Source organism: Aethalodelphis obliquidens, unplaced genomic scaffold (genome assembly GCF_003676395.1).
Source record: "Aethalodelphis obliquidens isolate GAN/ISIS:26980383/991018 unplaced genomic scaffold, ASM367639v1 scaffold52, whole genome shotgun sequence".
In the NCBI taxonomy this organism is placed as follows: Eukaryota; Metazoa; Chordata; class Mammalia; order Artiodactyla; family Delphinidae; genus Aethalodelphis; species Aethalodelphis obliquidens.
This window is the reverse complement of record NW_020837996.1, coordinates 3,166,681-3,183,622: the sequence shown is the minus strand read 5'-3', so window position 1 is coordinate 3,183,622 and position 16,942 is coordinate 3,166,681. Positions and strand designations below refer to the sequence as shown.

Genomic DNA, 16,942 nt, shown 5'->3' with positions numbered 1-16,942 from the left:
TATAAAACTTAACTCACAACTTCTAGGTTGGGCATTTTTCTTCAGTTGGCAGACATTTTCAAGCTCCCGGATCCAGCCATGCTAGACGCTGACCCTACCCGAGGGTTTTCAATGACATGAGTCAATACACTTCCCTTTTGCTTAAGCTGGTTTGACGTGGGTTTCTTTTCCCTGGCCACTCAAATGCACCTGATGAAGGGAACAGGTCACTGGCTCAGCATTACAGGGGCCCCCAGGCATCATTTTTTACCCTGGGAAACTTTAGGGTCCCAGGCTGACAAACGCCCTAAGCTCCCTCCTCCCAAACCTACATGCCAACACACAGGGTACAGACCAGATCACCGTCTCTCACATGCAACAGGCACGGGCAGTCCCAGAGCATGCAGATGCAGGGACCCAGTTCCGAATACCGAGCGGGGAGGAAAACTCTGAGGTAGGCACCTTGACGCCAGCTGATGGCATACAGGTCCCCCAGAGTCCGGCGGCGGCCCATGGGCTGGGGCAGAGACCAGTATCTCCATGAGACTGGACGGGCAGCATGTGGAGGCGAAGGGCAGAAGGCAGAGGTAAGAAGAAAGCAGTCCCAGTGTCTTGAGGCAAAGGCGGCACCAAGCACGTGCTCCCTCTCAGGAGCAATTATTTCCGCGTCTATGCCACGCCCCAGGTGTCTCAGAAGGACCAAATTCCTGAGTACGAACCTTGAACTTGAGTGAAGAGCCACCCAATAGACACGATGCTATTCCTAGCATGATTATAGAGGCACTAAGAGAAGCCCTCACGGCAGGGGGAAGAAATGTACAAACCCTTAGGAAAATGTGGTCTCTCTCCCATCTTCTAGCTGTGTGACCCCGGGCAAGTGTCTCTACTTTCTGAGCTTCTTTTCTCATCTGTAAAATGGGGACAATAATCAGTCCCTTACAGAGACACGCCCCGTGGTAGGAATCATTAACTGTCTAAGGGAGCTATAGTTTCCACGCAGCACATGACCACCCCTTAATCTGAGTTGACTTTTGCACTTTCTCCTCATGAGCGCCGCCCCTAGAGCCTGGTGGGCCCCACAAACGCAGAGCAAAACAAAAGGCATTTTACTCTGCGGGTGCTGGCTGCAATAAAACTAAACGCAAACCACATATGCATTTTTTTTTTTTTTTGCTAACCTTTGAGCATAGAAATATCCCTTCTCCTTACCCTCTTTTCTGTTAAATACATACTCAAGTGGCTTTGTGTTTTCTAAACAGTCAACTAAAAGCCCCAAATATTCAACCCTAGGTAAGGCATAGCTCTATGATAATAACTGTTCCTAGTTATTCATTGTTTTAGGTTCTTTGCCAAGTGCTTTGCATGTGGGATCTCATTTAATTAAAAAAAAAAATCCCATGACATAGATACCATCATTTCCATTTTCAGAGGAAGCAGCTGAAGCATAGAAAGGTTAAGTTGCTGGCCCAAGACCACTCAGCCAGTAAGTGGTACCAATTCAAATTCGGTGGTGAGAGTCAAGTTCAGGTCTGATTCCAAAACCCTCCCGTTTATTAGCTAAAGTGAACTCATACTCTAGATTGAGGAATGCTCCTGGGGGGAAAGGGGGGTTGGCTGAGCCTTAAGATTTCTGACACAGCGGGAACCACTCTTTAGGAGGGTCAGCTCTGATCCTGACACCCAGTCAGGGCCGTTAAACCAACACAGAAAGCAGACAAAGCAGAGATCTTTACGGATGGCTTCAGATGTCTTGTAAATGAGCTTGGAGCAGCCCCAGCACCTTGGCCATCAGGATAATTCAAGGGAGGAAGAGTGAGGTGTTGACAGCGATCTGACTGGGGGCCGTTGAGGTCCCATGGAGGTATCAGGGCCCCAGCTCCAGCCAGGCTCACCTGGGTTGGCTCCCCAAGGCCCCTAAGAAAGGGCGGGCTTGCTCTGCCCCAAACCCAGGGCCTGGCTTCATGTCCACAGGCTCTAGTCTAGGAGGCTGGGAGGCAGAGGCTGAAGGGAAGGGATTGGGTGCCGCCGGCCCTCACGGCCTCCCCAGCGAGCCCGAGGCCCCGGCTGCTTCCTACCTTCTTCAGGCTGTAGGGAAAACTCATCCTGCACACCATCCTGTCCTTCGAGGCAGGTTGCGGGGACCCAGCCTTGCTCTTCAGCCGTGCTGACGAACCACCAACCTGGGAAAATGAGAGTGCAGACTGATATCAGTTGGGTCAGGTGTGAGGGCCGGGCGTCAGAATACAATATTAGATTCAGCCGCTGCAGGAACCAACGCTCAGCGTCAGGCTCAAAAGTCTCCATTTTATGAGTAGAACACAACTACCCATGTGAGCTGACTGCTAACTGCTAGAGACAGGCTAACAGGAAACCTGCTCTTGAGCCTGGGACGGGGCTGTGGAGGGGAGTCGGGGATGGGGGTGGGGAGAAAGGTTGTCCTAAAGGAGGAGAGCAAAGAACGTAGCTCCCTTCGCTAAGGTGTGCAAGGCACTCATCGTTTTACTTGCATTATCTTTTTTTTTTTTTTTTTTAATTTTATTTATTTTTTAATTCATTTTTGACTGTGTTGGGTCTTCGTTTCTGCGCGAGGGCTTTCTCTAGTTGCGGCAAGTGGGGGCCACTCCTCATCGCGGTGCGTGGGCCTCTCACTATCGCGGCCTCTCTTGTTGCGGAGCACAGGCTCCAGACGCACAGGCTCAGTAATTGTGGCTCATGGGGCCAGCTGCTCCGCGGCATGTGGGATATTCCCAGACCAGGGCTCGAACCCGTGTCCCCTGCATTGGCAGGTAGATTCTCGACCACTGCACCACCAGGGAAGCCCCTTGCATTATCTTATATCATCTTCACATTATCATCCCTACTGCACAGACGAGGAAACTGAGGCTCCAAGAGGCAAGGCTCGTGCAAGTTCACACGGCTTACGGCCGAGCTGTGACTTGCACCCAGCGCTCTCTGATACTGAAACCACTGCCCTCATAACTTATCTGAGACACGGATTTTGCATCTGTTCATGTCAAGGTAAATCTGGCCGCAGATATAACAGTTTGAGAGGCCGTTCACTGAGACTCAGGCCCTCCCATTTTAGAGAAAGGGCTCTCATGGAGCCTGTGGTAGGCAGAATAACAATGCACATGGCAAAGGGTTTGAATTAAGGTCGCAGATGGGGTTAAGGTTGCTAATCAGCTGAACTCCCAAATAGGAGGTTATCCTGGCTTATCTGGGTGGGCGCAGTTTAATCACAAGGCAGGCAGAAGGAGGGTCAGGGGGAGATGTGGCTGAGGAAGGAAGGTACAGAGAGGGGCAACACTGCTGGTTCTGAAGGTGGAGGAAGGGGTCACGAGCCATGGGGTGTGGCTGGCCTCTAGAGAATGGAAAAGGCAAAGCAGCAGATGCTCCCCAGGCCTGCAGAAGGGAACACAGCCCCAGCACTGCCTTTTTTTCTCGTCCACTGGGGCCCATTTTGGGCTTCTAACCTCTAGAACCATATGATGATAAATTGGTGTTGGTGTAAGTCACTGAATTTGTGGTAATTCGTCATAGCAGCCACAGGAAGTTAATACAGGGCCCAGCTGGCTCTGCACTGCATAAATGGAAAAATAGGATCTGCTCCCCAAGATCACAAACCTCCAGGCCCCGGAGACCCCAAAGGAGAAGAGAAGGAAGGGGCAGACTCTGGACTAGCTTCCTGGTCTTACAGGGAGGCCTTTGCTTTTGAGCTCCCTGAGGTAGAAGCCACTTTCTGCTTTACTTGACTGGGTGCACCTTTTAAAATACACGTTTTGGTGGCTGGGAAGTGTGTGTGTGTGTGTGCGCGTGCGTGTGCTCACGCGCGTGTGTGTGTGCGTGTGTCTGTGTGTGTGTGCGCGTGTGTCTGTGTGAATGAATGGGGTTGATAAACCTGTGAAAAACCAGAAATCAGAAATATGCCATATATGCCTTCCTAAGGACTCCTATTTGTAGGTATCCGCGCGGGGTTAAGGAACGTGTCACAACAGCAATGACAGTAAAGATACGCCAGACTGTCTCAGTGCTTCGCATCTACTACTGACTGGCTGAGTCCTCACAGCAGCCTGTGAGCTGCATTCTGTTACTGCCCCATTTTACAGATGGAGAAGCCAAGCTCAGAGACGGGCAGTGACTTGACCAAGGTCACAAAGAAATTGGCAGAGCCGGGATTCGACCCAGGCCATCTGGCTTCACAGCCTCAGCTCTTAACTACTGGCACAAATGCCTCACACATTGCTGGAAGGAGAGTAAATTGGTATGGCCGCAGTTTGGAAGCAGGTCATTTGGCTGTATCTTAACATTTAAAGTATGCGTATCTTATGGTCCAGCAGTCTTCTGCATATCTAACCTGAAGAAACACTCACCAATGTGCACACAGATATACTGTTCATACTTAAGGAAGATATGACTTATAGTATGCCATATTTTCACATAGTATGCAGATGTTAAAAGAATAAGAGCTAAATGTTGACTTAAGAAAAAGCATGTTGCAGGTCAAAATATATAGAATGATACACCACTGGGCTTAAAAAACCTACAAAATTATATATAGAGGCATGAAATACGATGTGTATGTATGTGTGTACATAGTTATATATATGTACGCATGTGCACATATATGTATACACACATGTGTACAAATGTGTACACTGTGTACATACATATACACCTGTATAGAGTTTTTTAAAAAATAAATTTATTTATTTCTTTATTTATTTATGGACGCGCTGGGTCTTCGTTGCTGCGCATGGGCTTTCTCTAGTTGCGACGAGCGGGGTCTACTCTTTGTTGCGGTGCGCGGGCTTCTCATTGCGGTGGCTTCTCTTGTTGCAGAGAACGGGCTCTAGGTGTGCAGGCTTCAGTAGTTGCAGCACGCGGGCTCAGTAGTTGTGGTGCAAGGGCTTAGTTGCTCCGTGGCCTGTGGGATCTTCCTGGACCAGGGCTCGAACCCGTGTACCCTGCATTGGCAGGCGGATTCTTAACCACTGCACCACCAGGGAAGTCCTATCCCTGTACACATATTTATACACATGCGTGTATACAGTTATCAAGAAGCATTCACCCCAAACTGATAGAAGGGCAGTCTGGGTTTGGAAAGGGGACTAGGCCTGAAGCTAGCGGAAAAAAATAGGTTTTAACTTTATCATTAATGTTTCAAGAAGAACATATCCATATATTACTTGGGTAAGTAAAAGGTAATTGAAAACAAATGTTGAGTTTGTTGGCCACTTGAAGATCTGGACATATGCCTTTTCCCTGCTGTCCTCTGGACACACCAGGCTTGGCCCCCACCCCATCCTGCCTCCTCCCCTTCTCCCAGCAACGTGTTCTTCCTGACGTCGCTCAAGCTGGCAAAGCAAAGCGGGGTGGGGGTGGGTGGGTGCTCCCTTCTTCCATCCCCACAGAGCATCCCAGTCATACCCACAGACTGCCTGTACTCATTTCTAGGAACTAGAACGTCACATGGCCTCGGGGCCAGCTGGAATTGGTTAGGAACTCCAGCTCGGCAACCTGTCACAAGATCTGGGGTGAGTGACTGAGTCACTTGGAGTCTTGGTGTCTTCAGCTGTGAAGCAGGGATAACAACTGCTGTACTGTGTAATCAAGAAGTTTTGGTTGGCTACTGCTCATCTCCTGACTAATGGGAACATGCTCCAGAGGCTGCCGGAAACAGTCTTTCCCTGTTTGTTGGACCTTAACTAGCCACTGGGGTATCACAGAGATTGGCCCACTAATATTGCTAGTCAATGGCACATTTTAGCTACAACAAAGCCAGTGGGGGTTTAATGCCACTTTTTCCTGGAGAGGATCCACTCATCCCCTGCTCCTTGCTCTCTGTCTTCAATGGTACCAATGCCCTACTGCGGCTAAAGAAGGCAAAAGGGAAGGAAACGCATTTTTGAGTACCTATGTGCCAAACACAGGCTTAGGCACTCTCTATGTACTGCCTCATTTAATCCTGGAAGCAGCCTCCTCAACGAAGTGACCTGGATGGCTGTGAAATGCGGAGTTCAGGTGGAAACCCAGGCTAAGTGTCTCAGTCACATCACATTCTGTCCCGGCCAGTGTACAGGCAGACCTCGTTTTACTGTGCTTTGCTTTATCGCACTTCACGGATAATGTGTTTTTTACAGATTGGAGGTTTGCGGCAACCCTGCATCAAGCAGGTCTATTGGTGTCATTTTTCCTATAGCATTTGCTCACTTCGTGTCTCTGTGTCACATTTCAGTAATTCTCCCGATTTCAAACTTCTTCATTCTTATTATATTTGTTACGTGATCTGTGGTCAGTGATCTTTGATGTTACTATTGCAAAAAGATTACGACTTGCTGGAGGTTCAGATGATGGTTAGCATTTTTTAGCAATAAAGTATTTTTAAGTTAAGGTATGTATATTGTTTTTTGGACATAAGACTACTGCACGCTGAATAGGCTACAGTATAGTATAAATGTAACTTTTTTTTGCACTGGGAAACCAAAAAATTCACGTGACTCACTTTATCGCAGCGGTCTGGAACCAAACCCACAATATCTCTGAGGTCTGCCTGTATGTGACCAGCGGTCCCTCTGAGGGCAGGTGGGCTGAGGCAGTGTGTCCATCCCACCAGAGCCCACAGCTGACAGAACCTTCATGAGGACTCCCATGGTAGCCAAAGGCAAATCAACAGAGCAAATCTCCAGTGGAATGCTGGACTCCGTGTCTCCGAGTACTCTGAAACCAGAAGGAAGGTTCCTAAAATGTGAACCTCAGGACAAGTCGATAACCCCTGACCCAATAGGATGCTGGTGAGCTGTGACCAAGTGGAGTACTCAAGCACTGTGATCAAACAAGGCCAGCTTTCTAGGAGGCCATCAACCAGATCCGTGGGAACGGAGCAGCCTGGATTGGCCATTGCAGCGTTTGCACTCCCAAGCGTTTCCTGTCCCAGAGGCTTGGTGAGAGTGTAGGGTGGAAGGAAGGTGGTCTAGGTCTCCTACCTGACTCGTTCTTCTCGATGATGTCTACCACTTGCCCCACGCTGAGGCTGATCTCCGAGCTCTCCTGCTTCTGGTAGTCTGCCACCACTACATACTGCTCCAGGACCATGGGGTCCACCGAGGTCAGGTCGCCCCCTGGGGATACAAAATGCCAACACACAACCCATGTGTGAAGGAACAGGAGCCAGGGGGTGGGGTGGGTCAGGAGGACATTCCAAATAGAGAACGAAGCTGTGACAGGACTTGTCTCAGGGTCACCTCATCCATTTATTCTTTCATTCATTTGCTCACTCAACCACCAAAATTTACCAAGTGCCTGTTCTTGTGCAGGCACTGTGCTGGGCACTAAGGATTCAGAGTTGATGCGGTACTTGCCCTGAAGAAGCTGACAGCGTAGTGGGAAAGTTCATTCATTCCTATCCATCCATCCATTCATCCATCTGCCATTATTCACCCATCATCGTCCACCCAACTAAACATCCATTCATCATTCATCCAACCAAACATCCATCTGTCTAGCTATCCACTGCCATCCATCCATCCCAAATCACTCATCTATTAATTCACGAAGTCACCAGTGATGTTCCAAACACTCCTTTAGATGCTGGGCATACTAAAGTGAATGAAACAGACATGACTCCTAGCCTCAAGGAGCTCAGTCTAGCTGGGGAGAGAGACACGTACACAAGTATATATGATCGCTAAGTATACAGGATAATACTAGTTTTTGACTGATGCATTGCTGGAAACAACCAGGTTGCCAGACAGAGAATGAGTGGGAAAAGGATGCTACATTAAATGGAGTGGTCAGCAAGACCCCTCCAGGGAGGTGACATAAAGCAAAGACCTCGGAGGCAAGGAGGCATGAGGAGAATGGGGACAGAGTGGTGCAGGCAGACTGTGGGATGGGAAAGGGCCTGGAGCCTTCTAGGAACTGGCTGAAGTCCAGGAGTGAGCAGAGGGCGGTCCTGTATGAGCTCACCCTGGCAGGCATGGGTCAGAGCAGGCAGGACATGCTGGGCCAAGGCAAGAAGTTCGGATTTTTTGAAACCCTCAAGTAGAAAGCCACTGAAGGGCTTTAAGAAGGGAATGACAAGATTTACATCTTTAAAAAGACAGTTCTGGCTGCCACATGGAGACTGGATTACAGCCTGGCAAGAAAAAAAGCAGGAGACCAGATGGAGGACATGGTGTTTGCAGACAAGAGATGATGGTACCTTTGGACCAGGGCAGGGGCAGCTGGGCAGAGGAGCCCCTGGGGAGGCCATTTCCACAGGATGTAGTGCTGTGTGGCCCTGGTTAAATACTAAGACATATCTGATAAGTAAATGAAAAGATATCACAGAATATGGATGATGTAAAGGGACATCTGAGTTCAGACACTCCAGAGAGAGGGGGCAGCACTTTTAGAGCAGCAGCTGAATGTGATGGGAAGGCAGACTGGCTTTTGTGGTCACTGGGCCCTGGTTTTCTGAAAGTCCTGATTCAAAGGATTCCCTTCTATTGTTTCCATAAACCACTGAAATATCCATTTATACATTTCTGTGTCCAAATACACCCATCATGAGCCAATTTTGTGCATCTGTTCCCAACTCTGTTGGGTAGTATCTTATTGAAATTGGCCATGGTGGGAGTATTTACACCATGGAAAATGGCAAATGCCACAAAGCAGGGCTTCCCATCAGAGAGCTGGTCGTGAAGTATTTACCAGCACGCCGTTGCACCCCAGCCTCTGGCATCTAGAAGCGGCACAAAAGCCCTCTGTTAGAACCACGCGTTCTCCATGTCTGATGCGGAAAATCAGAGCAGGGCGTTGCAGCCGGGTGAAGAAGGGTCACCGCTTCTTGGCTCTGTGACCATGTTCTAGCCATTCACCCTCCCAGGCTGAGGGTAACGGAGGGAAATGGGAGGGCCCCGAGGCAACACTGCCCCTTGCACCCTGAGTGGAGAAAGCATGAGAAGAGAGAAAGAGAGGAGAAAAAAGAGACGGCAGATGTGGGATGAAGGCTCAGAAGTAGATTGGGAGGGAAGTAGCCCCACATGAATGCCTATCACAGACTATACACTGTACATAAACCACCTCGACACAACTGCCCTGGAAGGTGGGTATTACCACCCCCATGTTATAGACAAGAAAACAGAGGCTCAGACATATCAGGTGACTTGCCTTAGATCTCACTACTACCTGGTGACAAGGCCAGATCTGAACCAGGTCCACCTGGTGGCAGTAGGTGAGGAAAGGAAAGATGATAGGAAGGAAGGCTAGTCTGAGATCTTGCTCTCCTACCCCACAGGTCCCCATGACCGCCCCCCAAGTCTTATGTCTTTGCAGCTCTCAGGGTTATCTTCACTACTGCCAGCCTTCTCCTCCTCTGTCACCTCCCACCCAGGTCAGGCCGCAGAGCTGATCTCCTTCCAGCCTCAAGCATGACAGACCGCCCAAGACAGCCCGGCTACTTCAGCGGTTCCATCTTTTAGTGGCCCCAGAGCAGGCTGGTCACTGCCCCCTTTCTGCTGTCCCTCTAGACAGTGACCTCCTGACTCTCTCCTCAACCCCGCGGCACTGTGCTTCTAAGAGGTGCTCTTGTGTGAATGAGCGCAGGCAGACGCGCTCCTGGTCACTTGTCCTGGTCATTGTGAGCTTGGGACACATTCCCCAGTGAATGCAATACGTAGAGACTGGGGTCCACAGTTTTTATCCCAGAATATAATCTGCCTCAGGGCTCAGAACCCCAGGAAGGCATCTGCCCTTCTGTTTTAACCTCACGCGGGCTGCATCCAGGTAGCCATGCTTCCCTGTGCCTCAACTGGAGACAAAGAACTGGAGAGTGGAGAGAAGCACCCACTTCACAGTCAGGCTGGAAGCTGAGCCTGCTGCCCGGGTTAGTGGCCAGAGACAGCCCAGGTCTCCCAGGCAGGCGGGCCACTAGTGGGCTGGAGGGGCCAGGACGTGTCTGTGTTCACGTGTGGGGAATCTCTGCTGCCCCTTGTGGCAGCCGTCAGGATTCCCTCCCGCAGAGCCATGGGTCTGATGTGGGAGGACCTTCTTGCTAGCACTCCATCACCTCGCTTCACCCACATCCTCACTACGCCACATCCTTTTCATCAGGGTCTGAGAAAGGCTTCTTGTGACCAGGGGTGTGCAGGTGGGACACCCCGTGATGGGTCTCCATCCTGCCCCTCCAGTCCGTCCTTCATACTGCAGCCAGAGAGCTTGCTCAGAAGTCACAAAAATGGTCCATTTTTGTGCAAGGGGAGCTAAGAATGTGTTTTTATACTTTTAAAGATTTGTAAAGAATAAGAAGGAGAATGAAAGGAAGAGGAAACAAAAAATTATTATTACTGACAGAGTCTGCATGGGGCTTGCAAAGCCTAAAATATTTACTATCTGGACCTTTAGAGAAAAAACATTTGCCAACCCCTGGGCTAGAGCTTGAATAGCATCTACAAAGGCTCAATAAATATTTGAATGAAAGAATGAATATTTTAAAACAGCTTTAAATGACTTCCAACCTCAGGGAGACATTCAAATGCCTTCTCTCACAGCACTTACAACATTTAATTTTGTTTACGTATCTGTCTTTTCTACCAGACTGTGAGGTTACTTCCCACATGGTATTCCCGTGGTGGAAACGCCTTTTGCATTTCCTGGGGACCTAGAACACTGTCAGGCACACAGTAGGTGCTTAATAAGCATTGAATGAATAACTGTGTCTTGTTCACTCAGCACAGAGACTCAGTGAACATTTGTGGCGTGAATGAACAACGGATGAATGGAGACACCTAGAAACCCTTCCCGCCCTACATTGCTCAGGCCTCCTCCTGAGAACACACAGTGCTGAGTTACTGGCAGGCACCTGTCTATCTTACAAGCGACCAAAGACTACTTGTTGCCTGTAAGAAGGGACAGAGACTTTGGATAAGTCAAGGTCCACTTAAGCCAGGTTACTCTGTCCAAAAAGTTCAATTGTTGCTACCCGGTTTTAACAACTGATGGTGGCCCAGTTGTACTACATACAATTCCCAGGATTCTGATCCATGGGTTGATCTATTCATTTCTGCACCAGCTCTCCTAACCAAGCTGCCAACTGACTTGGGTTAACTATGAGCAGGGAAAGGAACTGGGGGTCTCACTGCGAACAAGACATGAAGCCAGGAAACGAGGAGGGCAGGGAACAGGGTTGAGGACTCTAGGCTGGCACGAGCACATAGTGTGCTGGCACAGGGCTCAGGGCTGGTACTTCTTCCAAGACTTGCTCAGGGGCCAGGTCTGAGCCTTACATATCCTTCCTGTTCTTCTATGACAGTAGCTTTTATTTCTATTAATTTACTTTTTATAAGAATGCGTTAGCACTGGGTTTTTTTAAAAAAAATATTGATTTATTTTGTTGAGCCAGGTCTTAGTTGTGGCAGGTGGCCTCCTTAGTTGTGGCTCGTGGGCTCCTTAGTTGCAGCTTGCTGGCTCCGTAGTTGTGGCATGCAAACTCTTAGTTGCAGCATGCATGTGGGATCTAGTTCCCTGACCAGGGATGGAACCCAGGCCACCTGCATTGAGAGGGCGGAGTCTTAACCACTGAGCCACCAGGGAAGTCCAACAGTAGCTTTTAGACTAGTTTCCTGCCATTAAGTGGCTCAGAAAAGAGTGCATGGAGTTGCTTTTTCAGGACCAGTTCTTCCAGGGCAGGTTGCCTTCATTTTATCCAGAGCACTCAACTTATCAAAACACCATTCATTTGATCTACTAGGAGTCTCAAACTAGGCTACATAGACCATTTAGGTGTTAGGTGGAGACATCTACTGGTGGAGTGTGATACTGCAACCAGGCTCTATAATGCATAGTAATTGCAGTAGCTAAAAGTCGACGCAGATAGAACTAAGTTCTAGGAGCTACAAGTGTGAAATCAAAGTATTCCTAGATGAGAAATGTCACTCTTGTGGTCCAGCAGGGAATAAGAGGGAAGGAAAAGTCCAGGAGAAAGGAGGAGCTTTGACAGTGTAAGTGTGATTTTATCATTAAGGAAGTGCTATGAAATATTCGTGGGACTTCCCTGGTGGTCCAGTGGTTAAAACTCTGCACTTCCACTGCCGGGGTCTCAGGTTCGATCACTGGTCGGGGAAATAAGATCCCGCATTCCATGCAGCGTGGCCAAAAACAAAAAAAACCCAAACAAACATAAAATATTCGCCAAAGGTAAAGTGCCTCATCTACCACAGAATTTTTAAAATGATGAGTAATGGTAAGATAGGCCTTTCTTCCTAGAAATTCACTATACTGCCAGTCTTGCTGAAAGAGCCAGTAAACAAGAGAATATTCCAATAAGTAAACGGTAGAAAAATCAGGAAGAAAAGGTGCTCCTTAAATAATCACATGATCTGTGAAATTTTGGTGGGAAGATTTTTTTCCTGCAGAATGAGCAGGATTTGAGAGCACGTTAGCCAAAGCCTGCAGGAACCAGCCAGGCAGTCAGCCACAACAGGGAAATTCTGGAGCGAGATAAGCCTTCGTCAACTCAGAATTCTCACACAGAAATTTCAGGGCTTGGGCTGTCAACCTTAAATCCTTTTTCAATTTAATCAACGAGCCTTGTTCTAACATAAAGGAAGTGTTCAAAGGTCAGATAAAAAAATAAGGCAAGTCCCAGCATGGGTTCTCAGTCTGAATGAAGAAAGATGCTATTTTCCACCCAGTCGAACTATAAATAAATCCATCCCCCATCATTGCAGGTGAACGATGTAACAGTGGTCACCACAAATTAGAGCTTCTTCTCTCTTTTCCAGACCAGTCCCCTCATCAAGCCCGTCCTGACTGAATGCTTTTGTTTTCACAAACCAGAGCTGTCTGTTTCCTCTCTCCCTCCCACCCGTCCCCTCCGGGAAAGTCTCTGCACACTCAAAGCCAGAAACTCTGTGACCAGACGAAGACTGTCTGCTTCTCTTCTCCTCTCTGCTCTTTTCTAAGAAACACATCATTATCCCCAGGGCTCAAGGGCTATTTGTAGCTTTAGCAGGATGCCACGGCTCCGGCCAGTACCTATTAAGCTAGAAAGCAGAGCTGTAAACAGACTGGTTGGGAAAAGACCGGAGTTCACTCCAGATGCCATACCTTGAGGCGAAGAAATCCAATTCCTCTCCACTCTTCCTTGCAGGAATGGCCTTGGGGCCCATAAAGCTGACCACAGGCCTTGTACCCAGGGAGCAGTAAAGGGACCAGAGTTGTTGACTTTGGAATTGTTGCTGATGCTGGACAAGAACACCTGGGTGTTCTGAATTAATAGCAGTAGCATAAAAACAGCACAAACACGTGTCTCTTACAACATGCCAGGCACTGTTCTAAGTGCTTTATACATATTATTATGAATCCTATAATACTCCTGCAAGGTAGATTACTATCCTTATGCCCATTTTACAGATGATGAAACTGAGGCCCACGAGAGAAGGCATCCTTTTCCACTTTTGGAATCTCTGCTTGGCCTCCCCTCCACCCATCCTTATCAACCTCCTCAAACTTCCTGGAGTTCTAGATAAAGAATTTAGAATTCCAGAAAGCTCTGAAGACCACATTGGCTCCAGATGTGGTATGGGCTAGGGCCTTTGCAGATGTGCAGGATGTTCTTGGGTTGCAGGAGGACAAAGCTGGGCGATTGTGAATCTAAGCTTATCAACCCCAGGCCTGTGGGAACTCAAATCTTTCCTCTGTGCATATTCAAATTCTCACCTTCTCTTTTTTGACATAAGGGTCCTGCTGTCCAGAGAATGGAAAGGGTGTTAGGAAGGAAGAGAATTGACTGTGGGGAGAGTGAAGTGAGTATGGGAGCTGCCTGCAAGAGCAGTTGTCACCGCCCAGATCAGTGGCTGATGGAAGGAAGCACAGAGCCAGGCCTGGTGCCGAGGCTGGCAAATGGATCAGGCCCAGATGGACTGTATGCTTGCACCTCCCAGCCTGCAGGCCGTCCCCTCAGCCCCGAATGTCTTTCAGAATCCATCCATCCATCCATCCATCCATCCATCCATCCATCCATCCACATCACTGTATCCCCCATGTAGTGCCCAGGGCCTGGACATCGCTCAGTAAGGGTATGCTAAACATCAAATGAGTAGGAGAAAATGGAAAATATTCTTACCAGATTTCTTTTTCCCAACATGTTCCCTGTACAGGAAAGAAAAGGGGTGGGAAAGAGTAATGAGTCAATATCTTTTCTGTATTGCTATGAGTTATTCCGTTAGAAAACTGAGATTTTCCATCCCACAACATCTCCAGTGAATGAGTGTAAAAGCCAAGCCAGTCCCAGGGACCTAGACTCTTTAAAATAAAAAAAAAAGAATTCCTTTTAATTTTCTCCCTTTGCCTGATAAGTGCTCTGGTGCCCTGGGGACCAGCATCTCCACTCTATTTGTAGAGTAGGGGGCTCTGGGGAGGAGCTGATAGGCAGGGGGTAGAGGTGGGTATGCAGTCTGAAAACAGGAGTTAGGACCTCACACTGCACTGAGGCTGACGCCCACCTCATCAGGCACGGTGGAGGCCTTGCTGCACTTACGAGCCGTGCCCTGAGCTGTACAAGTGGAGCAGGAAGCGCTCGGTGGTGAGTGGAATACACTAAAACCGGGGAGACATCTGGCTAGCAGTGAACCCTGCACATCTCCCTCACGGTGACACAGAGGACACTATTATGGGCTAGAATCCATACAGAATGAGTAATCGCTCCCATACACTTGTCAACCACGTCAAGAGTTTATACACACAACTGCATTATGAACAAAATGTTACAAATCAGGTTTTACAACATACTTTTAAGTAAATTAGCCCGTTAGTAAAAAGCTTTCCGATGTTATAAAAAGTAAAGGGAGGTGATAGGGAGGTGATAGGATGGTTGGGTTGAGATAGATATTGTGGCAGCAGTAACATTAGCTAATACTACAAAATTCCTAATAAATGTTATTACCCTGTGCTAGGGCCCTGCTAGGCACTTTTAGTTCACTCATTTAATACTCACAATAACCACAGGAAATAAGTACTCTCTTCGTGCCCATTTTACAGATGAGGAAAATGAGGCACAGAGAAGTTAAGTAACGTGCCGGAGGTCACACAGCTTGCAAGAAGCACAGCCAAGGTCTGAACCCAGGCCTATCTCCATTTTAAAAAATTGAAATATAATTCACATACCATAAATTTCATCCTTTTAAAGTGTAGAATTAACTGTTTTTTAGTATATTCACAAAGTTGTGCAACCACTGCCATCAGCAAATTCCAGAAAATTTTCATCACTCTCAAAAGAGACCCTGTACCCCTTAGCAGTTCCTCTCCATTTCCATTCCTTCCAGCTCTGGACAACTATTAATATGCTTGCTATCTCTAAGGATTTGTCTATTCTGGACATTTAATATGAATGGAGCCATATAATAGGTGGCTTCTTGTGACTGGTTCCTTTCATGTGACATGTTTTCAAGGGTCGTCCACGTTGTAGCACATATCAGTGTTCATTCCATTTTATGGCTGAATAATATCCCACTGTGTGGATAAACCACGCTTTATCTGTTCATCAACCAACGGGCATTTGGGTTGTTTCCACTTTTCGGCTATTATGAATAATGCTTTTATGAACTTTGTACACAAGTTTTTGTATGGACATATATTTTTATTTCTCTTGATTACAGATGTAGGAATGGAATTGTTAGGTAATATGGTAACTCTAAGCTTAACTTTTTTTTTTAAGATTTTTTTTTTTTTGATGTGGACCATTTTAAAAGTCTTTATTGAATTTGCTACAATATTGCTTCTGCTTTAATGTTTTGGCTTCTTGGCCCCGAGGCACGTGGGATCTTAGCTCCCCGACCAAGGATCGAACCTGCATCCCCTGCCTTGGAAGGTCAAGTCCTAACCACTGGACTGCCAGGGGAGTCCCTAGGCTTAACTTCTTGAGGAATTGCCAGGCTGTCTTCCACAGTGGCTGCACCATTGTAGACTCCCACCAGCAACATAGGAAGGTTCCAGTTCCTGCACATCCTCAACACTTGTTGCTATCTGTCTTTTTGATTCTACCCGTGCTAGTGGGTGTGAAGTGGTATCTCACTGTGGTTGGAACTTGCATTTCCTGATGGCTAAGGATGCTACACTGAGCATCTTTTCATATGCTTCTTGGCCATTTTTGTATTTTCTTTGAAGCAATGTCTATTCAGTGTCTGATTTTAGAGTCTGGGTTTTTAACCACCATGTAATAATGCTTTCAATGTAACCTCGAAAGTGGGGGAGCAGGGAGCTAAGCCAAGCCCTGGAGCTTGGGGCTGCCCTCCTGTGTGTCTGGAAGGAGGGGCTGGGCTGGGCCAGTCAGTAGTGATGTCCTCTGGCCAGCCATTACCCAGTGACACTCAGTGTCACTCTCCTGTGCAGGGGAGGGGGAGGGTGACAGTGGAATATCCCAGCTCACACTTCCTGCCACTCATTGTGGACAGCGTCCCGGTCAGAATGCTACCTGGACTGGCCCGCAGAACCCTCACATCAACCCTTAAGGGTCACTCCCTTTCGTACGTGGAGACACTGAGGGCCAGAGAGGTGAGGCATCTCTCCCAGGATTGGAACCCGGGAAGCCTGGCTGGAGCCGGCTCTCCTGACCACACCCTGGACTGTCCTGTGGGGCAAGTTGCCTCTTAGCTGCTGGCTCCAGGACACACCAGCAAAGGTCTCTTAAGTCTACTTCCACGTAAAGCCCTCTTCCCTCGTTGCCATCCAGGCTGCGGCCTGAGCCATGGTCTGGGATACCTGAAATCCCAGCTCCCACACTACCGCATACCCCTGCTAGCTGTCTCGCTGTCCTAGCTGGAGCACGGGGGTGAGGGGCAGCAGGGGGCTCTCGGTTTCAAGCAGCAGCTTGTGTGAGCTCAAGCAGGCACGTTATTTTCTGTGCGACATGCTTAGGGTGACCTCAAGTTTACCCAGGAACGGTAGCGAAAATGGTGCTCCTCTAAGAGCACCATTCATTTCTTTC

At 48.2% G+C, this 16,942-nt stretch overlaps 1 protein-coding gene across 4 annotated transcripts in view; it reads right to left on the bottom strand.

The window, feature by feature from the left end:
• SH3PXD2B (SH3 and PX domains 2B) overlaps positions 1 to 16,942 on the bottom strand; it is a 113,556-nt gene that overhangs the window by 25,386 nt on the left and 71,228 nt on the right. For all 4 annotated transcript variants that reach the window (XR_003428267.1, XM_027084295.1, XM_027084298.1 and 1 more), the window contains exons 6-8: positions 14,084 to 14,109; positions 6,963 to 7,097; positions 2,055 to 2,159 (exon numbers count right to left, since the gene is read on the bottom strand). Coding sequence is in view for 3 of the 4 variants with exons in the window: in XM_027084295.1 (XP_026940096.1) it covers positions 2,055 to 2,159; positions 6,963 to 7,097; positions 14,084 to 14,109 (266 nt within the window). In the remaining variant the exon portion in view is untranslated. The remainder of the gene's footprint in view (positions 1 to 2,054; positions 2,160 to 6,962; positions 7,098 to 14,083; positions 14,110 to 16,942) is intronic.